The following is a 26,218-nucleotide window of genomic DNA, read 5'->3' on the forward strand; positions in this document are numbered from 1 at the left end:
CTTAGTTGCTTACCACAATGCATTTCATCCGATTGATCCTTGCAATCAGGGACCGAGTCACATTGAGGGTTGGGCTTCTTCACACAGTTCCCATCAGCACATTGGTAAGTGTAGAGTCCACAAGGGATCCCTGCAAAGATATATTAAGTGGTGGAAAGAGAATATGGTTTTATTCTTATCAATTGTTGCACTTAGTACAGCACTGCAATTTTCTCACAGGGTAGATCACTGGTGACCTTCCATATGTGCATGAATTACTATGTCCAGAAATGTTAACAATTAACCATGTTGGCTGGGAGTTATAACTTGGCAGTATCACTGGGTCCACAAATTTACCTACCAGCTGCACTTGATTACCGTCATGAAGCTCAGTCTCAAAGGTATGATAATGGTGAAAAGAAAGTGACAATCACAACATCAGTGCCCATTGCTTTAATATTAAGGAACAATTTGTACCCTGAAAACAAAGCTACAAGCAAGGCAAGCTAGACTGCTTTAAAATGCAGATGGAATCATAGGGAAGGAGTCACTTCGGTCATCGAGTCCAGCCTTCAGGAATCCGGATCAAGATGGTAGAGCCTCTGCTTGAATTTCCAGTAAAAGACTGTTAGTTTCACTGCTGGGCTGCTTGAACTGTTAGGAAATTTCCACCCCTTAACATTTAACTGGAATTTGACTTCCTATGTCTTAAATCATTCATTTCACTTCCTGCGTTCTGGAATAAGAAAGAGGAGGTCTTGACCTTCCCTCAGGTGGTTTCCTTTCAGGCATTTCAAGAACGTGTTGCACAAAATAGGGAAACAACAGAGGGGTCTGATTGGTTCAGAATAGAGTGGAATGATTCCTTCCCTTGATTTGAAAATTATACTTTCTATCGATGTAATCTAAATTTACATTTGTTTTTTTTTTGCAGCAGCATTGCATGTCAGCTCTCATTAAATTAATTACTATCCCAAGATCTTTTTCACGACTGCCATTACCGCTCCAATATATATCTATATCCTATCCATCTATCTATCTATCTATCTATCTATCTATCTATCTATCTATCTATCTATCTATCATCTATCTTAATCATCTATCAGTCATGCATCCATCCATCCTATATCTATCTATCTATCTATCTATCTATCTATCTATCTATCTATCTATCTATCTATCTATCATCTATTTCAATCATCTATCAGTCATCCATCCATCCATCCATCCTCTATCTATCTATCTACTATCTATCTATCTATCTATCTATCTATCTATCTATCTATCTATCTATCTATCTATCTATCATCTATCTCAATCATCTATCAGTCATCCATCCATCCATCCTATAGCTATCTATCTATCTATCTATCTATCTATCTATCTATCTATCTATCTATCTATCTATCTATCTATCTATCTATCTACCTACCTACCTACCTACCTACCTACCTACCTACCTACCTACCTACCTACCTACCGATCTATCTATCTATCTATCTATCTATCTATCTATCTATCTATCTATCTATCTATCTATCTATCTATCTATCATCTATCTATCTATCTATCTATCTATCTATCTATCTATCTATCTATCTAGTATGGGTGTGTGTTTATATATTATGTCTCTGCGTGTGTATGTGTGTGTATCCTGTGTCCTGTATTTCCTATATATATGGATATATGAAATGCAATACATTTACATTTCTCCCCAATCTAGATGTATAAAACTTTGTCTCTCAATACTATAGCAATAGCACTTGGTCTCATACACTGCTTCACAGTGCTTTACAGCCCTCTGTAAGCGGTTTACAGAGTCAGCATATTACCCCCAACAATCTGGGTCCTCATTTTATTAACCTTGGAAGGATGGAAGGCTGAACCAACCTTGAGCTGATCAGGATCAAACTGCTGACCATTGGCAGAGTTAGCCTGCAATACTGCATGCTACCCACTGTGCCTCCATGGCTCTATCTCAGTTAAAGTGATTTCTGAGGATAGCAGGTTCTATAAAGTTTCTTTAATAGATGTTCTTGATTCTATACCTTCATTGCATTGCTCCTCATCACTCCCATTGATGCAATCCAGATGTTTATCACAGAGCTTGGAGAACTGGATGCACATGCTGTCTTCCTGACATTGAAATTTTGCAGGGCAGACTAGCAAATTGCAAAGCAAAAGGAAAAGAAAAGAAGAAACATCAGGAGGCAGAAGAGCAACAGGGATTAAAAAGTGAAATGATACAAATGGCACCCAATACCTGATGTATTTTCATGCGTCTTTTTGTGTCGGTGGTCAATTAAAAGGCCTTTGCCTTTATGTTGTTTTTATAAAATAAGTGAATTTTTACTGGCCATTCAATCTAACACTGCTTTTGAAATTCAGCCACCCTGTACTTTATATGAAAATATACATTTACATTTGCTGTTTTGCAGCAACTACGTATCAGCTCACATTCAATTAACTACTATCCAAAGTTCTTTTTCACAGCTAGATGCACAGATGCACACACAGAGAGAGACACACAGGCAAACACACACAGAGAAAACATATAAGCAATAAATGTTTCCTAGAGCATAGTCTCCTCTTTGGATGTGTTTTTTTTTTTAAATCATAAAGAAAAAAAGCACGCTAGAATGTGATTCCTGGAGTTACAGACGTAAATCAACCAGCAATGATGTTGATCAATCCACATTGTAAGATAATGGGGTGGGTTTTTTTTTTGAGATTGTATGTTTGATTGTGTGTGAAAATGTAAGTCTACTCTCCCATGTCCAGGTTCTGTCAGTGGGGTTCATAGCTAAATGACAGAGCAGTTGATGAATGTGGCATCTATTTCTTCATTTATAGAACTCCTTTCCTATAGAAGATTGTTTGTTTCCAATTGTTTCTCACTGATGGCTGCATTATAAGAACTCCAGGTGATCCTGAAAGTATAATGTTCCATGTGTTTTGGAGAAGCTGGCTCATAGATAGGAACAAACTCTTCTGTGAGAAAAGCACATGTGCCCTGCAGAGATCCTCTTGATCAAAAAGGACGATTATTTACTAACAAAAGTCACAAAGACAAGCGGAGGAAATGATAAAGCATTGCTCACCACAGTTTCTCTCATCTAGTCCATTGGGACAGTCTTCAATTCCATCACAAGCTGGCACACATAAACCATTCACAAGGCAAAGGAATTCTCTGGGGCATGCTTTTTTTTAAAAAAAAAAATGGAAAATGAAATGGAATATTAGTTGGTTTTTAATGCATTTTCAAAATTCAATTTAAATATTGAAATATTGTGCTGTGCTTCCAATCTACTTTCCAATCTAAGATGTGGGGACTCTAGAAAGAGTGCAGAGAAGAGCAACAAAGATGATGAGGGGATTGGAGACTAAAACATATGAAGAATGGTTGCAGGAACTGGGTATGTCTAGTTTAATGGAAAGAAGGACTAGGGGAGACATGATAGCAGTGTTCCAATATCTCAGGGGTTGCCACAAAGAAGAGGGAGTCAAAAAATGGTGGGTTCCTACTGGTTCAGCTGAACCAGTAGTGGTTTGGCGGCCTGGGTTGCTGGAACCAGCAGTGACCCAGGTCTGCCAGGCCCCCAAACTGGTTCTCCGGGCAGTGCCATAAGCGGCACTATCTCGTTTTTAGCTTCTGCGTATGCACAGAACAATTTTTATTGTACTGCGCATGCACGCACAGCGGGTCCATGAGAGAACCAGCAGTAGTGGCTGTTGGAACCCATCCCTGGAGTCAAGTTATTCTCCAAAGCACCTGAGGGTAGGACAAGAAGCAATGGGTGGAAACTAATGAAGGAGAGAAACAACTTAGAAATGAGGAGAAACTTCCTGACAGTTAGAACAATTAATCAGTGGAACAGCTTGCCTCCAGAGGTTGTGAATGCCCCAACACTGAAAGTCTTTAAGAAGATGTTGGATAGCTATTTGTCTGAAGTGGTGTAGGGTTCCCTGCCTAGGCAGGGGGTTGGACTAGAAGACCTCCAAGGTCCCTTCCAACTCTGTTATTCTATTCTATTCTATTCTATTCTACTTCTAATTCTATGTGCAATTGAGCGTATAATATAATTTTGAAATCTGAGAATGAAAGATTCCTCTGTCAACAATAAATGATTATCATCAATATTATGCTAAACCCCTAAAAGTCTTTTAATCCATGTAGTATTAGCTGTAAAATTAGGAACTCTCTTTTGGAAGAGTGCATGAGTGATGTTTGCATTTGTGTGCATGCATTTGTACGTGTGTGCCTTCAATGCAATCTTGTGCATTTCCTGGTGTTTACCTCGACTAGCCCCTGCTATTTTCTTGGCAAGCATTTCAGAAACACTTCCTAGAGCTGAAGCTAAAAGAGAACACCTGGCCAACAATATCTAGCTGGTTCTGTGCTAAGGGGGAACTAAAAAGCATTGTCTTCTGGCTTCCAGCCTGGCACCAGCCTTAACTCTATACCAAAACTGGCTGTCACATTAGAAGCTGGAGAGCAGTGCACCACTATCTATGAGTTAAACCTGTGGGCATATTTGGAATGTTGGTTTTTGGTGTTGCATTTAGTTCTGACATTTTAGTATGATCTAAAATGAGGCCTGCCCATCACAGAAGAGAACAGAATATTACCTGATATTTTTTTCCCCAATTCGAAGCACCAACTTGTATGGTAAAAGTGCTGTGCTTTTAAGAAGCAGAAATTAGTTTGTGTGGATGGTATCACAAAACAGCAGGAACCCACCCACTCCTTGTGATAGATCTGGGAGCAGGTTAAGGCAGGAGTCCTGATCCATCGCAGAGTATTGAAAACCTGCAAGTGTAGTGCTGATCATGCAAAAGACACCATTCTAGGGAAATTTAGGGAAATGTCCCCTGCAATTAAATAATATTAATGTTCTGCTGTAAACCATCCAGTTCCCCATTAGTCTGAATCAAGTTTGGCCCCTGATTCATGTTCAGTCACAATGGCAACACTCACAACAAGGCATGTGTTGATTTTTCCATAAGTTTCCAATTACTGCATGAACAGCATCAGAGATGGTATTCAGCAGGTTCTGACCAGTTCTGGAGAACCGGTAGCGGAAATTTTAAATAGTTTGGGGAACCGGTAAATGCCACCTCTGACTGTCCCCTCCCCCATCTATTCTCTGCCTCCTGAGTGCCAGCTGATCGGGAGGAAATTGGGATTTTGCAGTAACCTTCTCCTAGAGTGGGAAGGGAATGGAGATTTTACAGTATCCTTCCCCTGTCACTCCCACCAAGCCCTGCCCACCAAACATCACCCACCAAGCCACACCGACCGAACCGGTAGTAAAAAGTTTTGAATGCCACCACCACTGAACATGTTTTAGAGACTACTATATACTTACGGTCTGACTGATTATATAGACTGTAAACAACCCTCACTCCAGGCCCTGTTAGGGAGATCTGAGAAGTAAAGTTGATGGTGACACCAGCTCTAGACATCACAGGTATTCTTTCAGCATAGGCTTGCAAAATCCGCAGACCACAGAATCTAGATTTTTTTTTAAAAAAAAAGACTAGGGCCATAAATCACAATCAACCATCTTGCCTTTGAAAACACCAGGGGTATAGGAAGAAAGATGCCATGAAATTTGGGGAGCAAGAGAAGGTCAAAATCATCTTCTTCTGGATCTCTTCCAACAGCCAGATTTGCTGATAATGAAGACAGCAACTGTGAGACATCTGCCATTGTAAAATTACCTACAATCCCCCCAGTGGATAAAATTAAAATAAGTTACTGTCTTCCAGGATCAGCTATACAGTGTGTGTGTGTGTGTGTGTGTATGTGTGTGTGTGTATACAGTATATATATATGTTGTATTCTGATCTTTTCCCGTGTAAGATTGAGATTGTCTTGGCAACGTTTTGATGAGGTCTCACTTGCCATCTTCAGGCTGGGTTTTGGGCTTAAAGTGTGGTCAGAGCTGCCGTCTTTCTATAAATCTTGGTGGGTGGGTGTGGAGTGCTGGCTTTGTTTCAGTAAGTGGAATGATTGGTCATGTGGTTGTATCATGATTGGTAGATTGGTGCTGGCTGTGTGTCCGTTGTTGTTTTGTGTTGTAACGGGCTGGGTGATGGGTGGGGCTCGTTTGTTGACTAGGGCTGGTTTCCAGATGTCTGGTAGGCGGGAGGTATCATCATGTTTATTCATGTTGTGGGGGTGTTTCTCTATTTCGATAGCTTCCATAATTATTCTCTTGTTGAAGTGTTCAGTTTTGGAGATTAACCAGGTTCCTTCAAAATTAATTTCATGTCCTGTAGCTTTAAGGTGCTGAAAAAGGGAGGAACTTTTTTCTTTTTTTCTTACTGCATTCTTGTGTTCTGAGATGCATGCATTTATTCTCCTGTTTGTTTGTCCTATGTATGTTGCAGGGCAGATTTTGCATGGTATTTCGTAGACTCCTTGGTTTTCTAGCTGGGTTTTGTCTTTGGGGTTTCTTAAAATGTTGGGTAGTTTTTGGTCAGTGTTGAAGGCTGTCTTGATATTGTGTTTGTGGAGAATTTTGCTGATTTTATCTGTGGTGCCTTTGATGTAAGGGAGGAGGGTGATGCTGTTGTCCTGTTCTGTGTCTCGGTTTTTGAGGGGAGTCTCCCTTTGGATTAGGTTGGTAATTGTTTTTCTTTGGAATCCATTGGAGATTAATATGTTTGTGAGAGTGTGTAATTCAGTTTTCAGGTGGTCTTTGTCGGCTAGGCGTTTGGTTCTGGAGATGAGGGTCTTGGCTACAGGGTCTTTATCTGTGCAGGGTGGTTATGGGATTGTGCGTTTAAGTAGCAGTTGGTGTGTGTTTTTCCCAGTAGATGCTGAGTCCTAGGGAGCCGTTGGGTTTTTTGTAGATTAGGACGTCCAGAAAGGGAAGTTTCTGGACGTCCTAATCTACAAATCTACAACCCACCCACCACCCATCCAATTTCTTGGTGGAAAAGATGTTTTATGAATGCAGATGCATTTTGTAAATTTAAGTCCTGCTGAATCCATTGAAGCTTACTCTGATTAAGCATATCTAGGACAGCATTGTTCCTCTTTAATTGCTTAATTCTTCTCTTCTAGTTCTAAAATATAGCAAGAGAGACTTTTAAACAGAGAAAATTTCTCAAGCTTAGTCCTTTTTATAAACCCTAAAAAGCAGCATGCTGGCTAGGTTGGATGACTGATATTCAGGTAGGAAGTCAATAGTTTTTTTAAAAAGCTTTCCTAGTTGTTTTACTCTCATAGATATGGTTTCTTGTAAGTCACTCCTGTAAAATGAACATACCAAGATCCTTACTTTCTGTTCTGGATGGTCCATTGGCCTTGAGTACATGGAAGGTCATACTTCTGCCTCCTGAGAGCATAAGCATCAAACCAAAGAACAACTCCGTATTCCAGAGATGGGACCTACAAAGAAGGAAATGCAGTGGATGACATAGGCCCATGAGGGAGAACCTATGGCACACATGCCACAGGTGGCATATGGAGCCCTCTCTGCAGGCACATGAGCCGTCACTCAGCTCAGTTCCACCACCACATGTGTGCACGCCTCCCACCAGACAGCTGATTTTCGGGTCTCTGCTGCAAGGTGGGGAGAGGCACGTGCATGCTCAGGGGATCACACAGGCACGTGCGGGGTGCATGAGAGGTGCAGGGTGAGCCCCTCCCTGCACCCCCTTTTTTGTTTTAGGACGTGGGGGAGGTCGTGCATGTGCAGGAGGTGCAGGGGATTGTGCGTGCGTTGCATTATGAGTGTGGGGATGCATGCACACTGCGCAAGCGTTCAGCACACGAGGAGAAAAAGGTTAGCCATCCCTGGGATGGGCCCATGATGGTGAACCTATGGCCCGCGATCCAGAGGTGGCACACAGAGCCCTCTCTCTGGGCATGTGGGCCACCACCAGCTGCTTTCCTGGGTTCCATTGTGCACATGCACACTGGACACTTAGTCTGGCATGCATGCGCACCAGCCAGCTGCTCTGTTCCAGGATCCAGTATGTGCATGCACGCCATCCAACTGGTCTTTGCACATACGCACGCTGGAACCCAGAAGAGGGCAGTCGGCCGGTGCGCATGCATGCCGGACCAACTGTCTGACGTGCAACGGAACGTGGACAGTCGCATGTGCTAGCTGCTCTTTTCCGAGTTCCTGCGATCCGGCACGCATGCATGTGCACTCCAGTTTCGGCACTCAGTGCCAAAAAAGTTAACCATCACTGGTGTAGGCGTTTGTGTGAGTATGTGCCTTTGAATCAGTCTGGATAGTCACTGCTGTTTTCTTGGCAAGGTTTTTCAGAAATGGTTTGCCACTGCTTCCTTCCCAGGGCTGAGAGGGACTCACCCAGCTGGTTTTAGGCTTAAGAGGAGGCTTAGGGAGGGCTGTAAAGCATTATGAAGTGGTATATAAGTCTAAGGCAGGACTAGAATTCATGATCTCTCAGTTTCTAGCTCAATGCCTTAACCAAAACACCTAGTTGTATCTCTTATGACATTGAAAACTGCTGAGAATTTTATTTGCATACATATGGAAATGGTGATTTGTCCCTGGTTCTTACAAAACATGAGGGCCGAGAAAGAGAGGGAGAGGAAAATAGTTTCCCTAAAATACAAAACAAACCATATTAAAATACATCCTTGGTGAGATCAGTAAGGTCTTATAAAATATGACAACGCTGCCACTTTCAGTCTTTTCAATACAGAGGAATTCAAATCTCCATTCTTTCAATGGAATTGTGTTAAATATCTGTTTATGGGCAGTGCTCAGTGCAACTTTTGAGGAACAGTCAAATATAAAGATAATAAGAATTTACAACAATAGGGTAAAGGTATATTGTCTGCACAGCAACTGGCTTCTCTTATTTAAATATAAAAGTACACACAGCTCAGTTTTGCTTAGGAACAGCCAAGATCGTACCATCAGGTGCCAAGTGCACTGTGTATTTGGTGCATAGTAACTTGGGTAGTATGGGGTCTTGATGTTCCCTTGCTGTCCCCAGCTTTCTTGCAGTGTTAGATTCATCTGGCAGGCTGAAAAGACAGAAGCATTGTCACACTTACTGGATCCCATAGAAAACATTGCTCAGGTTTATTATTTTGACAAAAAAATGAGAATATTTAATACAAATACTAACATACTAGGCCAGTGATGGCGAACCTTTTTTCGCTGCCATGCCAATAATGGGGGGAGCACAGGGAGGATTGTGCACCGGCATGCCACACCCATAATGCTATGTGTGTGACACCCCCCCCCCCCATGCATGCACACAACCAATGATACCACCCCTCCTTTGGCCGTGGTTTTTTCAGCTTCCCCAGGCTCCAGAGGCTTTCTAGGAGCCTGGGGAGGGTGAAAACAGCCTGCCCCACCTCCTCCCGGATGCCCTCCAGAGGCCTCAGGAGCTTCCCTGAAGCCTCCGGGGTGCAAAAAATGGACCTTCGGGGAACCTGGAAGTTTGGGAATGGTGGCTTCCAGTTTGTCTGTAGGGCTGATTTTTGACCTCTGGAAGTCACAATTCCTGAACTTCCAGGTTCCCCGTAGGCCCGTTTATCGCCATGGAGCCTTCAAGGGCCTTTAGGAGGCTTTCCTGAAGGCTCCGAAGGGCGAAAACCATCCCTACGAGCAAACTGGAAATGACTTCTGGTTTGTCTGTAGGGCCATTTCTCGCCCTCCAGAGCCTTCAGGGAAGCCTCCTGAAGCCTCTGGAGGGCAAAAAATGGTCATACGAGCAAACTGGAAATCCATTCCCGAACTTCTGGTTTGGCTGTAGGGCCAGTTTTTTGTGTTCCAGAGGCTTCAAGGATGCTGAAATCAGCTGGCCAGTGCACACATGCGTGCTGGCCAGCTGACAGGGCAACGCCTCGCATGCCCTGACAAATGGCTCCGTGTGCCACCTGTGGCACGCATGCCATACTTTCGGCATCACTGTACTAGGCTATGACAGATATAAATGAAGCCACTTATTTCACTTTTCTCATCTGATTCTCACCGGCAAGTTTTGTTTGCCAATGTTTACTATTTATATATACTCCTTGCATATTCACACATTCATTTTAAGCAAACTCCTTCAAGTTATTATGCACCCTGATGCCAATATTGAAAAAGGATTCTGACTAAAAAAAATGAATGTCAACCTTACATTGACTCAGACCATAATTTATCCAACTCAGCCTTATTTATTTCCTGCCTTTTCATAAAGAAGTACTAGACAACCTTCTTCCCATAATTCTCGGTTGGCATGTAAACCCAATACATGAAAAGGTTGAGTAGCTGGCCTATAGTAGGCAGCTAAGTGAACTCTTCCCATAATCAAGCAAAAGATTCCATCTCTCAGATCCACCGCCTAAAACCAGAGGTTCATTTTGAACGGTTTGTAGGCTTTATGAGCTATGTTTATGAACTCAGGGCACAAGAACTCCCACACAGCTCTGCCTTTATCTTTTTTTAAACTGTCTTCAGCTGTTTCCTACCACAGGAGCACTCTGCCCTGCCATGCTGCTGCTCCTTCCAGCTAACCAATGAGAAGATGCAAAACAAAAGCAAAACACTAGGTAGTTTTCTACATTTATATTTACTTATTGTAGCAGGAGCTGGGGGCAGGGAAAGTTTTGGGGGGAAAAAACCTTAACTAGTCCCTGTCCCTTTTGTTGTTATGATAACAACAAAACTGCTCATTGGAGGAAGACAACTGAGATAGTAAAGAACAATTGCAGCTTAGCTGAGGGAAGAACATTCTCCAGACTTTTGATATTCCCAGTTGGGTCATGTCAAAGTTCCTCAGTGTAATTGCACAGTATATTGCATTAATATACTGAATAGGCCTATAGACAGCCCAGTCCATGCTCTACTGAAACACCCTTTGGCTCTTACCTAGAATGTACTATGCTTAATCAGAGCACAATTTTTCTCTCTTTTTTACAATGACCTTAATGTCAGATATCCTTCTGTGTTAATACCAGATTTTATCTGAACTCGTCATCCAAATGTTTGTGAATCCCTTTGCTTAGCCCTACCCAGTTGCAGATATGTGACGTCTTAAAGTTAACAGAAGTAGTAACTGGAAAATATACAAAAAGACAGATCTTTAGAAGAACACAAATGGAATCTACATTTTCTAACTCTTTCTGCCCATATCTTTGTTTACCTTCAAAGGGCACAGCCTGAGCAGAGAGTATGAAAGGATCATAGTAGCTGTACATCCCCTTCTTCCATACAATAGACATGACTGGGCCAGAAGATAGAACTTCAACCACAGGTTCCTGCCGGCTACACCCATATAGTCTAAAGAATGAAAACAGATTGTTATCATATTCGTAAGTTGAAAATGATGAAAGTGGGGGGGAGTTATAAAGAAAGAGGTGCAAGAAATGAGGAGGAGAGGTAAAGAAAAGTCATTACATAGTGAAAAAGGCCAGGAAATAAATAAATGTCCCTAGATAAATAAAACATTCTGGCAACAATAAACAATGTTGGCTAGATAGATCATCTTTCTTTCAAATATTTAGAATTAGAATAACAGAGTTGGAACGGACCTTGTAGGTCTTCTAGTCCAACCCCCTGCTTAGGCAGGAAACCCTATACCATTTCAGGCAAAATTTACCTCCCTGGGGGCTAGAAATATATTTGGCACATTAAAAAATGTAAATATGGTAGTTTCCATATTCTTGTCATATCCTTCTGGCAATATGATGAACACCAAGAAATCTTTTGGCTCCACTTGTATTTTGAGAAGGAGAGGCTAATGTACTTTTCCTATACATTTTGTTTTTGGTTTTTTAATATCAGATTTCAGTGTGTAGAAGACATGGCTAAGAGAGGTTAGAATTCACCAGAATGCTAATTTCGATTTTAACATCAAGCAACAATGCAGGACTAGCCTTGTGAACCAATCGCCACACAAAATTGCACCAGATATTTCTCTTCCTTTCCCTGCCACTAACCAAAACCAAAACAAATTGCTTTGGAGACTGAGCCTTACTATATTCTACAGGATTTGTAATCATTAGTAGCTTTTTCATTAGTTTAATGGGTACTACATCCATTGATTATCTGGATCATCGTTTTGCAAAATGAAATTTCTTGTATATCCTGAACTGAAACTGAAATGTTCACGTAAGTGGATTATGGGAGAGATATCGTACTCATTATTACTCTTCTCCTCTTCCCATTGTTGCTGCTACGAAATGAAGGGTACCTACGAAGTGATGAGCTGTTTCTCCAATGGCCCAGCTGCATCATACATTGCCAACCGGTCCCTGCATTCCGAGAGAGTCCATTCCAGGTGAAGCTTGATCATGTGACCTTTGGGGCCATGGAGATGCCAAAGGCAGCTGGAGGCTACATAATCTGGACCCCTCAGTTTTAGAACCACATCCTCTCTGATGTAGCTGTACCTATAGCAGCCTAAACAGATGATACAGACAGAATTGAAGATTGCACCATGCAGTTGATAAGAGATGACATAAAACAGTTAAAAAGACGTTACAATATAGGACAAAATTAAATATATCTGGCAGCCAAGAAATAAATGTCATCGTAGATGTTAATATCGTCAGGAAATTGGGGCTTCTTTGCATACTTGGGTTATTGGAAAACTTGCTGGCACTGAGGAATAAGTATTGATTTATTGAGAGCTACATATTAATGTGCACCACAAAAAGCAGTTGCTCCCACATCCTTGGACTGTTTATTCCAACTGGATTTGTCCTATGCCAGGAGGCCTTTCCAGGAGAAGCTGCTTATCATATCCCAGTTTCACAAGAATAGATGACATAAAGCCAGAAAATACTTATAACAGCTTCTTCCCCCTGGAGTTATGCTGGTTGTCTTGGTGATCAACTTCCAGAAGTTAATGAAGACTGAATTTTCTGAAAGGGACTTTCAATTTACATTCTTTATTTATTATATATTATACATCTTGGTTTTAGTTAATGAATTGTTTTGGTGTTACTTTCCATCCTTTATTTGGGTGTTTTCTTACACTGTTAGATACGCCTCTGTGAGTCTGGAAAGAGTTGGTGGCATATACATTTAATACCGGTATATACATACACACCTGTGGTGGGTTCCAGCCGGTATGGCCCGGTATGGGCGCACTGGTAGTAGCCGGGAGCAGCGGCCACCATACCGGTACAGTGGCTCATTTGGCCCACACGCCCGCCCGCGTTCCATACCTGTTTTTAAAACTACCAGGCCAATTGCACATACACGCACAGCGTGCGGTGCCTGCGTGACCTCCGACGAGCAGCTGGGTGTCCGACGAGCAGCAGGAGCAGTGGAATGTGCATGCATGCGCAGCGCATGTGCACAACTAGGCCGCCCGGCCCCGTGTGCAGCATGTTGATAGCGTTGGGCAGCGGAACCCACCACTGATACCCACTCAATTAATATCTTACATAGAGAAAGGTATTTGCTTTAAGGTGGTTAGATATTTTTCATTTGATTTGTAAAAAATAGGCTCCTTGCTGAAACACTTAACTAGTGTTAAGACATATCAGGAGCAGAATTAGCATCATGCATGCTTTGTTGATTCATATTTCTTATTAACCATCTTTTTTCGCAAGATGGACTTAAAGAGACACTAACAAGCATTGGAGAAAAAATCAGCCCATACTAAAAATGCATCAGTGCAAAAATACAAGTGCAACATTAAAGTGGTACATAATATTAAAAAAAAATATTTCATTTTGGTCCCTGATGTCATATTTGTCGACAGGGCTGTCTGCAACAGTCTTTACTTCTACTTCACAATGGAACAAACATAAACAAATAAAGAATTAAATAAATAAAAGAAGGGGGAAACAAAGAGCCTACCCAAGGTGGATTTCAGCACTATTATGTCTTTGAGACTGGATTCTGTGGAAAAGAAAAAAAAAAGAAAAAGAAAAAAGGAAGACAAACACATGAGATGCCACAACTAAACTACCTATTGCTCCTTGTTCTGGTTCACGTCAGTTACATTCGTGGCGGACTTTACTTGTCTCTGTCTTGCAATAACACTTCAGTTCAGACCTAATTCTAAACATAGGTTAAACACCCTGCAAATTCACATTGTAAACATCCTCCTCCTTCTTCAACACATGCCAAAAGAGGAAGAGCTAGGTAGCCATTATCCCCTACTTTAAATTATGTGAGGTTTACTATGACAGCTGGATTGGTAGCTATGATTAGTTTAAGGAAAGTGTGAGAGATGGCTTCACACATTCCACTAATTGGGTTAGTCACACTATCTTGAAGATACATTTGGCTATTTCACACATCATTCTAGGCTCAAAACCAGGATCTACAATGATAGGTTCACAAGTTAAAGTCAAATCACAATATATTTTAGCAGTAGGATGTGCTCAGAGATATCTCCCTCAGTACACACAGGCTTCCATTCCCACCTGACCTTTTGCTTCAAAAAAGTACGAATATAAAAGAAGATACATGCTGCAGAGCAAAATGCCAGTTTCCATTTCCACCCACTATTTCCCCAAACAACTTTGACCTGAAATGTGTCCAATAAACTTTGTTAGAAAATAAACATGATATGCTGCTGCAGCCCAGGACTGTAGAAGGGTGTCAGTTTGTCCAAATAAAGGACAAAGAGTAGCAGGGATGGTAGGAATCACCCTGTTGGTAAAGTGGGTATGGTACACGAGACAGGAACTATGTGAGTAAATCAGTGCTTTTAACAAGTTGGTTTAGTACGGCAGTTATTTTGTGAATCAGGAAATCATAATAACCAGAGGTGGGTTGCCAATTTTTTACTACCGGTTCAGCCGCGCACATGTGATGCTTCTGCACATGCGCAAAAGTGTCCGGGTGTTTGGGAAGAGCCTCCCGCCACCGCTACTATTCCATTGCCCGATCCGGGCTCAACCGGGAGCAACTCACCTCTGTTAATAAAACCACGTATATTTGTATTGGTTTGTTGTATTTTTATTATTGATTTTTAAGTTGTTTTTGAGTGGGCGTTGAAATTAGCGTGTGGCCATGCAAATTAAAAGGGATCAAATTGAAATGAATTTCACAACAACACATGCAAATGTTCTAAAGTGCCATCCAGGACAAAACAGGTAGAATCCCATGAGCTACGCAAACCCAACCTGGGGATGAAAAAGCTGCACCACCTGAAAACAAGCTTGAATAGTCACAGCCAGAGCTGATTGTATGACCCCAAAGATTTTAGCACGATGGCCTTATGAAATGTTCCATATGTTGTTTACTCCTTATTTGCCTTTCTATGAGCTTTTCCTCCTGCCCTTATTAAAACATTCTTTTCTTTTTTTGCACATCTGTAACTTCTGTCCTAATAACCTGGGAAACCCTTGGTGCTTTTTGATCACATCCCAATAGATTTCTGAAGCCTTTCTCTGCAATGTACAGATTTTGACTTAAGATATGTATTTTCATGAATTTCCAGCAATCCTGCGGTTTATACTGTAATGCTGAAAGGATATATGGGAAGCACTGCCTGTTAAAATGTGGAAGCATTCACCTCTGAATTAAATTCTGCCCCCTCCTCTCCCAATTTACTTACAAAATGTCTGCCAAGCATGCTAGCCAGCCTTAGAGTGCCTGGGGAGGCAGTGTCAGAGGATAAAAGTGGCTAAAGCTGAAACCACTACAAGTTGTAATTAATTCTACCAAATTCCTTTTGGAGCAGTGGAGGAAAGGAACATTGAAGGATGGATTGAAGGAGCATCCTGACACTCACTAAGAAATGTATTGATAAACCCATTCATCAAATGCATTGATAAATCACTTCAGGATGCAAAACCTATCTGTAGAACTTGAGAGTATGCAACACTGAAGCAAGAGGATGGGGAAAAAATAGAAACAAAATGGTTTAGGTAAGTAAAGTTAAAAAAAAAAAACCTTTCCGTTAGACTTTAATATCAGCTATTTTGACAAGGGAAACCAGGCAAAAGGCAATTAAGGAGGTCCTTGCTTGCTTAGCATGAATAAAAAGGGAGGGAGAAAAAAGGATGACAACTATAACATTCTAAAAAGAAGATTAACTATTTGTGCACTTTATCTGAACTTACAATGCTGCAAAATCTCTGTGTTGGTATAAAAAGTGGTTAGAGGAATAGTAGAGTTACTTTAATGCAATAGCCAGCCTTGCACAAGCCTCCTTGCAAAATAAATATGTGACAAACATTGAAAGCAGATCTGGAGACAAGGACCAACTCTAGTTCTGAGTAAAAAAAGGCAACAGCATGGAGATCAAGTGCCTCATTTTCAGTCTCCCTGTTTCTCGCTCTCACTATTCAATTTCTTTCTTTATGCAAAGCAAGGGAGATGATGAAAGTACTGCAAAAATGCCGACTCATCAAGTGTGAGGTTCTACTCCGTTGTGAAATGGCCACAGGCTTGTGCAAGTACCTCAACTTTCAGTGTGCAATCATTTCTCCTGGGCTTTTCATGCTGCAATTCAGTCGAAAGAAAGTAAGATAAAATAGCACTTCTATTTGCTACTATGATTAAGGGGGAGTTATTTCCCTACAAAATTGTTGGAGAAGGGTCTCTGCCTCTGAAGACATTCTGAAAAAAAGATCCACTGATTACTTTGGTGATAAATCTTGTGCAGGATCTTGTGAGGCTATTGATGTCCGACTCTAATTTGCACAGAGAGGTTAGTATCTGAAATATAAAAGTTTTCAGCTGGTCTTTAGGTAAAATGCACCTCATAAGTGAGAAAGATCTTATCATCTCTTCCTGAATGAAAAGACATCTCCATTATCAATGTAGCACGCTAACCAAGTTATTGACCCACAATCCATCCTTGAGTTGATCAAATTCTCTTCTCGTTTGAAAAAAAATTCTTATTTTTTGAATTAATACAAACAAATTGAAAAGGCCTAGACCTAGATCTAGATCCAGCTCTCTTCATCTTCAGAAAGTACTAGTAGAAAGCAACAATGCTATTCATTTGATGATACTATACAGGGATCCATACAAGGAAATTCAAAGAATTGGAAATAATGATGCCTTTTCAAAGAGATAACCCTTGTTATAAAAGAAGGGAAACTCGTAGTGCTTTTTCACTTATTCCAATGGCCCAAAAGGGCCAAACTGTTCAAATAATCAGACCACCAGATAAATATAAAATACATAGAATATTTTTCTACTGTTTTCATTGGGATGTTCGGTTGAATCAGGTTCCTATGTATATCTTTTAGGAAGTGTAATCTAGCATCTAATAACAATTATTTTGGTTTAAAAATAATTTTTCAGTGTGGTTTATTCTAGAGAAGACATGCTTTACAAGATTAATCCCTCTTGAAGATTATGTCTTCTACATTGGCAATACAGTAGGTATATCTATATGCAATCCCAACCTACATGACTTCATTGCACTTTTCCCCCACAGTATCAAATTGAATTTCAAATTTGGAAGCTGCTTTCTTGGAAATATTAAGGGAAGATATATAGTTAGTACTTACCCAATAAAATTAAAGATTGTGGATCAATTTTGTATTCATTCTGATAAGACAGGTAACCTGTTCTGTTGAAGCTGGTAAGAAGTTCATTATAGAGTGTGTCTTTTACTTCTTCCACTGTCACCTCCACATGCTGATTTTTTGGGACTTGAAGGGCGAGCCAGAAGAAGCATGTCAAAGACCCTTCTCTATTAGACAAAATAATTTTCACATTTACCACCTCTTTTCTAGTTTTCTAGAAACATCATTAAATTATGATAACTAAGTTAAGAAGTTAGAACATTCCCAATCATCACAATAGATAACTCAATCCAATTATCCAGTTCCATAACCAAAATATATCCACAATTGTTTAAGGTTTATATTGCAACATCTAAGGCAGATATAGGCAGATGTCTGACTAGCAAGACCCACCGAGGTTTGTTTTTTGAGGGTGGGGAGAATCAGAAAATTCCCCCACTCTAGAAAATTAACCATTAAAGGCCAGATGCAAAACGATAATTAAGATTAGATAGAAAAGATTTCTTTGGGTGAAAATAATATTCTCCTGCATCCCATGAAGCACAAACCAGAATAACTTATATATACAAGTGTAAGCTCACAAATATTCTATTATTATGAAACAGTAAGTCAATACAAACTCTAAAAGCAGGTTGCATAAATGCACACCAAAGGATGTATAAGCAAGTTAGATCGGGTTCTACTTCTGACACCCATGTTCTATGATCTCTCAAAAAACTAATAATGCTTCACTCACCCAAAGGCATAGACAGCACTGGAGTTGTAGAAAGAGGCCAGGTTAGTGGCATGAATTAGGTCATTTAACTGTAAAGGAGATTAAATTATGTCAAGCTGAGATACCGGTATGTTCCCCTTAACAATACATGTCACCTCTCATTTAGTGTAGGAAACTAAATTGTCTAACTTTAATGAAGATCACCATAAATTTAAATTATCCCTGTTCCAATTATTTTTTTGTCCACAAGGTACAAAACACATTAGCAATATCTGAGTAGATGAAAATGATAACCGGAGAGAGAATATGGACATATTTAATTTTGCATGTAATGCTACTACAAAACTACTGGGGCAGATCAAGTAAAAATGCTGTCGAGGTTTATGCTTATATCAGTGGTGGGTCCCGGTGTCCTCCACATGAATGCATGCAGCATGCACGCACACAGCATGCATGCATCCTACCCTCCAGCGACACTTCTGCGACACTCCAGCTGCTTGGCAGAGCCTTGCGCAGGCGCTGTACGTGCCGTGCGCAGAAGAGTTTAAAGACTGGTAAGGACAAGAGGCGGGCAGATGGGCCCTCCAGAGCACCGTACCGGAATGTTACCCAGTGCTCCGGGCAGGCACTGGTATGCCCTGGTACGGGGCTTACCGCCTGCAACCCACCACTGGCTCATATCCATTAAACTACCTAGTCGAATATGCTATTTTACTCATGAAATCCTACCATCTTCTGTATCTTTGATCTCTCTGTCCAGAAAGCTCTGGATTCCATTCTCCCATGATCCTGGGAATACTGCCGATTGATGATCCTCAAGCTGCCAGAGTAGAAATGCAGATGAGCAGAATCCAGATACCACGATCTGTAGTCTGCCACAAAGAGATATGGATGCTAATTATTTCTGGGTAATAGAAGATTATAAACAGACAGAAATCTTGTTGTTTGTAGCAGTAGTGAAATTCATTTTTTTTACTACCGGGGGCGTGGCCTGGTGGGAATGGCAGGGGAAGGATACTGCTAAATCTCCATTCCCACCCCACTCTGGCTGGCCCCACCCCATTCTGGGGCCAGCCAGAGGTGGGATTTGCCATTTCTCTGAACTACTCAAAATTTCCACTACCGGTTCTCTGAACTACTCAAAATTTCCACTACCGGTTCTCCGAACTACTCAAAATTTCCACTACCGGTTCTCCGAACTACTCAAAATTTCCACTATCTGTTCTCTAGAACATGTCAGAAACTGCTGGATTTCACCCCTGGTTTGTAGTGTAATGATTCCTTGGCTGAAGTGTAGTACCTGACAATTTTAGATCAATGGTATTGGACTTAAATAGAAAATAAGATCTATACACACACACACACACACATGCACGCACACCAATTTAATAACACATTATGACAAAATAATCTCTGTACCTTATGTGGCCTATATCTTGACCATAGGTCAGGGGTGTCAAACTCATGTTTTTCAGATCATCACGTGACATATTGTGACTCCCCACACCTTCACTAAACTGGGGATGGGCATGGTCAGCACATGATGAATCTGGTGCGTAGGCTGTGAGTTTGACCCCCCTGCCATAGGTGAACTAAATAGTCACTGGACATGGCCATGAGACAGTCACATGCAGCTATACTGACTCCTCTCCCTGTAATGCTTTCCCTGAGCACTTTCTCTCCTTGACCCCCAATATTGGAATCAGGAATACGAAGAATGATGCATTGCGTTTGTTACCTAAGAAATACCAAGTTATTGCTCCAGCTCCACTCAACAGCACCAAGACTATCAAAACTGGGATGCAGCATTGCCAGATCATCACTTTACTCTTCTGTCTGTTTTGTGGTGGTAATTCCACTGGATCCTCCTCCTGTTCTTCTCCCTCAGTCATGGTTACCTTACCAAACAGCAAAGCAAGAATTAGGATCCACAATTTATATTTACGCTCTCCAAATGTGTTAGATTCCCACCTAAATACTTGGGGCACATTTATAGATAAGGAAAAATGGAAGCAAGCACAATTTTGAGAACGTTGAAGTATTACTTTCTTGCACTTAGGAGTACATTGAGTCCACAAGAAATAAAAAGAATATGGGAAGACAAGATGCTGTCTTTCTCAATTCAGTAAACAGCAGCCAACTGGCATGTCACTGAATTTTATTTCAGTACTAGATATACTGCTAGCATCTGATGCTACATCTGAAGGCTGCAGGCTACTTCAAGGATCAAAACAAGCACCATAAATACCCAGACCAAATTCTTAACTGCTTACCCATGGAGTGACCTACTGAAATTCAATACTGAAAGTCTGAAATTCACTGTAAATTTATCAGAGAATAAGCCACATTAAGCATAAGGACATCTTTTAGTTAAATGTACATTGGATCAGACCATATGTCAGCTTATAAACCATCCCTTTGCATAGTTTTGTGGTCATTTGATTATACACATTTTCATGATAGGATAAGAAATTAAGTAATGTTGGAAGAAATGTCCATCTGGGTTAAATTCCAAGTAGGGAGAAAGACACTGGAAACATGGAGGCTATTTGGAAAGATGATTTAATGGTGGACAGACCACATGGTTTGTGCAAGTCCTGGGCAAAATGATCACATGGGTGTGTGAGAGAGATTGATTTATAACCTCTCTTGAACCCTGCCTTGGAGCTTCCTGTTCCTGTGTAAGAAATGTATTCTGATTGGTTGTCAAACTCCCATGGGGCCATGCAGGAGTAACTTTGTAGGTTGTCCCATGCCTGGTTGAATCTTGCTGGATGATGATGTAATGCAGGAGCTTTGGGCAATTCCTATTATGGTTTAATGGCTTTGTCCTGGTTTGGGACTTGAGTGAGGGCTAATCCTATCACCCTGGAGCTGAAGGTCATTTGTGCTGTAGCTAAGCTGGCCCAGCCTTTGTCTTGTACAGAGTTCTGAGAACAGAGTTCACAAAAAGGCTCACTACATTATGCCAATGTCTTGGAGGGAAATATTCCTAATCAAAGCAATTGTATAAATCTGTGACGGCAAACCTATGACACATGTGCCAAAGATGGCATGCTGAGCCCTCTCTGCGGGCACACCAGCTGTCGCCCCAGCCCAGCTCCACCGCACATACAGTACATGCACAGCGTGCCTCCCGCTGTCCAGCTGGTCTTTGGGTCTCTGCTGTGCATGCGCTGGGCTGGGGCCTTCCCCAATCTCTGCAGGTTCCCCCCAGCATGCCCTACCTTTCTCCCCCAGTGCACCCTAGTGTTCTCCTGCATTCCTGCTGCCTGTGCCTTCCCCGATCTCCGCAGGTTCCACCCTCTGCAGATGCCTCTCTGTGGCAGGAATGGAGGAGAAAGCCTGGGCACCTGGGGAGAAACTGCTGAGATCATGACCCCCCCCCCCCCAAATGCCCTTTGGGCTTGAAAAGCCTCCTACACCAAACTGGAAGGCAAAATGGAGGGTGGAGAGCAGGCACAGGGAAGGGTGCATGCGCAGAGAACACACACGGGGTGGGGCGGATACATGGGGGGCACTCGCATTCCATTCATGTGCACGCTTTGGGCACTCGGCACCGAAAAGGTTAACCATCACTGGCATAAATTTACCATAAATAGAGGTAGTCCTTGCCTTACAGCAGTTCATTTAGAGACCATTCAATTTACACTGGCACTGAAAAAAGTGACTTAGGACCATTTTTCACACTTATGACCATTGCAGCATGTCTGTGGTCACATGATCTGAATTCACCTGAGATGCTTGGCAACTGACTCATATTTATAACGGTTGCAGCGTCCTAGGTTATACGATCACCATTTGTAACCTTCTGACAAACAAAGGCAATGGGGAAGCCATATTCACTTAACAACCATGTGACTAACTTAATACCTGCAGTGATTCCCTTAATAACTGTGGCAAGAAACATTGTAAAATGGGGGGGGGGGGAATTCACTTAACAAACATCTCATTTAGCAACCCAAATGTTGGGCTCAATTGTGATCATAAGTTGAGGTCTACCAGTATATATCAGGGGACAGACGTCTGACAAAGCTTATACTTGATCTGAATGTTGGGCTCAATTGTGATCATAAGTTGAGGTCTACCAGTATATATCAGGGGACAGACGTCTGACAAAGCTTATACTTGATCTGAAATAAATTAAACAGATTTATGCCTTCCTTTGTTTTCTTTTTACTATGGTGTGTGTGTGTGTGTGTGTGTGTGTGTGTGTGTTAAGGAGAAAGAGATTAAGTTATCTTCTTGAAATATTTATTACGTGCCCTCCCTTTGTGCCTTTTCTTGTCACAGAAAGTTTAATATTACATAGTAGCCCCCTTTGAAATTGGCAACTGAACAAAAATGTAAAGAGTATAAAACTAGTCCAAGTCTTTTAAGTGTGCTACGTTCCAAAGATTACAACTTCCAGAATTCCCAATCAATACAGCAGATGCTGCAAACTGTAATCTCAACATGTGGAGGGCATTAAGTTGGGGAAAGCTTCTTGAGATGAGGCTGCATCAGTTCTTCAAAAGCAGCAAGAACACTATTCTGGGCAATTAACACTGATCTTGGGATAAGTTACTGCCACATGGTTTGACCAGTATTGCTAATTCCAGAAGTATAGTTGGGCTTCAAGTTTTCCCTTCATCCAGGTTTCTTTCCTTTTTTTTTTTTTTTGCTTTCCATAACAAAATCTAAAATGTTAGGCTCAGCAAAGACATTTCCATGATCCAAAAATGGAAGTCACAGAGTTTCTCGACCATCTCACCTCCAGAATTAAGGCAGGAAAGAGATGGCTATACACTATCTCCTCATATAGAAATGCACAAGCACCTACTGTACATCCAGTCATCCATCTACTTACACCCGGCCAAAGACCAATTTGGGAGATATCTCCACTGACATCTTAGCTGCCAGTCAGAAAGACCAATACTAGCTTAAATAAACCAATACTCTGGCCCAATATTAGGTAGCTCCCCGTGTTCTTCTATATTATTAGTGCTGTGGTAATTTATGCACCCATCTTTAGGAGTTTTCTTCATTGGATCCCTTCGAAAATTGAATGTGTCTCAGCCTTCCTCTCCTCAGCAATGTTGGGGACCTCTTCCTTCCCTCGCCACATGTTTTATTAAATAAGACAGTGGTTATCTGGAGAGAAAAGTTGGCATCCTGAGGTCCACGAGCCCCTTCCTCCACCTGGTTCCTACCCCAAACTGCCTCAGCCATGTTTTCCGTCTGCAAGCGGCCTAGGGAAATGGGACTCCCGCCTGCTCCATCCTCCCCCCACCTTGCTTACAGAGTTTACTTCCCACCTTTATAGCTTCTAGTCCAGATCGCAGACCTATAGTTTGCCTTTCCAATTAATCACAGTAATGCACAAAAATATACAGTATATTCTTTTTGGTAGAACTATAGCAAAATGTGTAAAAGAAAATAATTTGGGCTTTCCATAATTGCTAATTCCTAGCAACAGCTAACAGTTAATCCCTTCCTTCCTCCCTCCTTTCCTATCAATTGTAGCACATAAATACCCACTCAACATCCACACTGATATATACGACTTTCCCTCTCCACTGGTGTAAACCTAATAATAGGCTCTTACCTTATTTGAAGCCTTCTGTGGTATTGTTCACTTGACACAGGCTCATCCAAAATGAGGCACACACAAAGCCATGTGTAAACACTGGTGAGATTTAATATTTACTCAGACCCAAGGTCTTCTCTGAGGTGAGTTGTCCAATCCGCTGCCCTGCTTTTTTGGCCTTTGCCCTATTCTCCATGGAAAGCAGGGCTTGTCCTGGGAATTGTCTATCACATGGCTGTCCAGCCAAAAGTTCTGAGTCACTTAACAACTATGCTGGTCTAACAGGTTTGTCAAAAACAACAGCACCACCATACCTGCTTGATACAGTTAATTCCTTAGAAAACTATAGTAGTTTTCAGTACCAAGTGACTTGATATATCTCCAAACAGAGACTAGAAAAACTAATAGCCCACAAGAGTTCAGATGTGGCTAGTGGAAGGTTAAATGGATATTGCAACTGGGAGGATAATGCTGTGCTTACTCCTAGCTCTCCCTCCCTCTGGACCCTGCTCTAGAAGCTGTTACCTAGTCGCCCAGCAACTGTTCCCTGTCTTAGTTACACCCCTTGGCTTCCAGCATTGGTGGAAAATAATAAGTAAGGCCAAAGTTCTTGATTTTAAGGAAATGTGGAATTGAGTGAAATCAAACAAATGCTGTGAACTTCAAAGCAAATAGAATTTAGCAAACTCAAAGAAATGCTAAGTAAGATTCCAAAGCTGGAGACACTGATGGGGAAGTGAGCTTAAAGGTGGTTGAGAGATTCTAAAGCAAAGAAATACCCAAAGCACAATTAACATTTTTCCATTGAGGGGGAAAAACCCTCAAAGACAGCAGCAACAGAAACTAGTGCGTCTGCATAAAAAACTTAGTGAGCAAATAAGAAGTAGAAAAAGGGAGACATCACTAAGGAAGAGAGTCTGTAGAGAAAAGTGAATGTGTAAGGTAATAATGTTGACAAAAAAGTGTAAGAACAAAATTGGTTTTTATTTGGATGCCATTTTTATTCTATTGTTAGCTACTTGCTATAGCAAGGTGGATGGACATATAAAAATAATGAAACAAATAAAAAGCACTTTTTAGATAGATTTAAAACAAAATAAAAATAATCAGTATTCCAGCTGTTCAATGCAGACGGCCGAGTACTAATAAGAAAATAAAGACAGAACTTTTAAACTTTTAGTACCAGGTACTCCCACGTAACACCGCTCCTGCGTGAGCTGCACTGGCTGCCTGTGGTCTTTCGGGTGCGTTTCAAGTTTCTGACCACCATCTTTAAAGCGCTCCATGGCATAGGGCCTAGCTACCTGCGGGATCGCATCCTCCCACACACATCCCTGCGGCCAATTCGCTCTCACAGGGAGGGGCTTCTCCTGGTGCCGTCCACTAGGCAATGCCAGCGGGCGACGCCAAGGAGTAGGGCCTTCTCTGTGATGGGCCCAACCCTCTGGAATGACCTCCCCCCCGACATTAGAACCACCATTGACTTCCGCTCCTTCCGACAGAAATTAAAGACACACCTGTTCCGACTGGCTGGCCTGGCATAATTATAACGTCTACCTCCTGGCATACATATTTCTTACTGGTTTTTAGAGGGATTGTTCTTTTAAACTTAATTTTATAGGATATTGGGGTTTTAAATTTTGTGCATTTTAAATTATTTACTTAGCAGTGCAGTTCTGCATATCTTTTTATCCTCCTCTTATTTATGTATCTATCTATTTAATAATTTTAATTGTCTTTCTGATATGGACTGTACACCGCCCCGAGTCCCTTTTGGGAGAGGGGGCGGTCTATAAGCGCTAAGAAATAAATAATAATAAATAATAATAAATAAACTCATTTTTTAAAAAAATATGAAGATGGTGATTTTGTAAGCTGGTCTAAGAAACAGCCAATATAAGATAATTTGGAAGCAACATTTAATGCCTTTTCCTTTCTTTCCCCTTTCTCTTTCCTTTCCTCTCCTTTCCTCTCCCTTCTCCTTTCCCCTTCCCCTTCCCTTCTAACTAAACTAAAACTGACATTGATTTTACATTGCTCTTTAATATTATCTTTGGATCATCTGAAATGTCTGATGACTGATCCTTCTAAGCCACCACCAGATGGACAACACAAATCCTTCCATTAGTTATCATGCATGAATTCCACGCATGCCTTACCAATGGCTAAAACAGTGAGGTAAGTTACAATTCAATAACATGTGAATAGCCTCAGGATCTGATGCTTATCTTAAAAGACTTAAAGTCAAGTCAGATATGCAGCCTTGTGATTATCTTTGAAAATCCTTATTACATTACTAACAGTTTTCCTCACAGGAATCCAAGGCATGAAATTCCTCCCATTTCTAAACCTGCCCTGAGGATAACTTTCACAAGCAATTATAAAGTTTTAAAAAAAGTGATAAAGATTTCCCTGTCCAGTTGCGTCTGACAGTGGCTCTGTTTAAGATGGCTCATGCCCTGGTAGATAAGGAACGGCAGGAAGACCTGGCCACAGACATCTTTGCCAAATA

The 26,218-nt window shown here is 41.3% G+C and overlaps 1 protein-coding gene across 1 annotated transcript in view; it reads right to left on the reverse strand.

Moving 5' to 3' along the window:
• TMPRSS6 (transmembrane serine protease 6) overlaps positions 1-23,813 on the reverse strand; it is a 29,060-nt gene extending 5,247 nt beyond the window's left edge. Inside the window, exons 1-14 of the mRNA XM_081958248.1 lie at positions 23,725-23,813; positions 19,876-20,035; positions 18,867-19,009; positions 18,159-18,226; positions 17,405-17,589; positions 13,785-13,826; positions 12,170-12,374; positions 11,116-11,252; positions 8,889-9,001; positions 7,272-7,381; positions 5,349-5,494; positions 3,081-3,179; positions 2,028-2,141; positions 14-130 (exon numbers count right to left, since the gene is read on the reverse strand). Coding sequence (XP_081814374.1) covers positions 14-130; positions 2,028-2,141; positions 3,081-3,179; positions 5,349-5,494; positions 7,272-7,381; positions 8,889-9,001; positions 11,116-11,252; positions 12,170-12,374; positions 13,785-13,826; positions 17,405-17,589; positions 18,159-18,226; positions 18,867-19,009; positions 19,876-20,029 — 1,633 coding nt within the window. The 5' untranslated portion in view covers positions 20,030-20,035; positions 23,725-23,813. The remainder of the gene's footprint in view (positions 1-13; positions 131-2,027; positions 2,142-3,080; positions 3,180-5,348; positions 5,495-7,271; positions 7,382-8,888; positions 9,002-11,115; positions 11,253-12,169; positions 12,375-13,784; positions 13,827-17,404; positions 17,590-18,158; positions 18,227-18,866; positions 19,010-19,875; positions 20,036-23,724) is intronic.
• Between the last annotated feature and the right edge of the window lie 2,405 nt (positions 23,814-26,218).

Source organism: Natrix helvetica (assembly GCF_964273705.1).
Source record: "Natrix helvetica genome assembly, chromosome: 6".
NCBI classification, from domain to species: Eukaryota; Metazoa; Chordata; class Lepidosauria; order Squamata; family Natricidae; genus Natrix; species Natrix helvetica.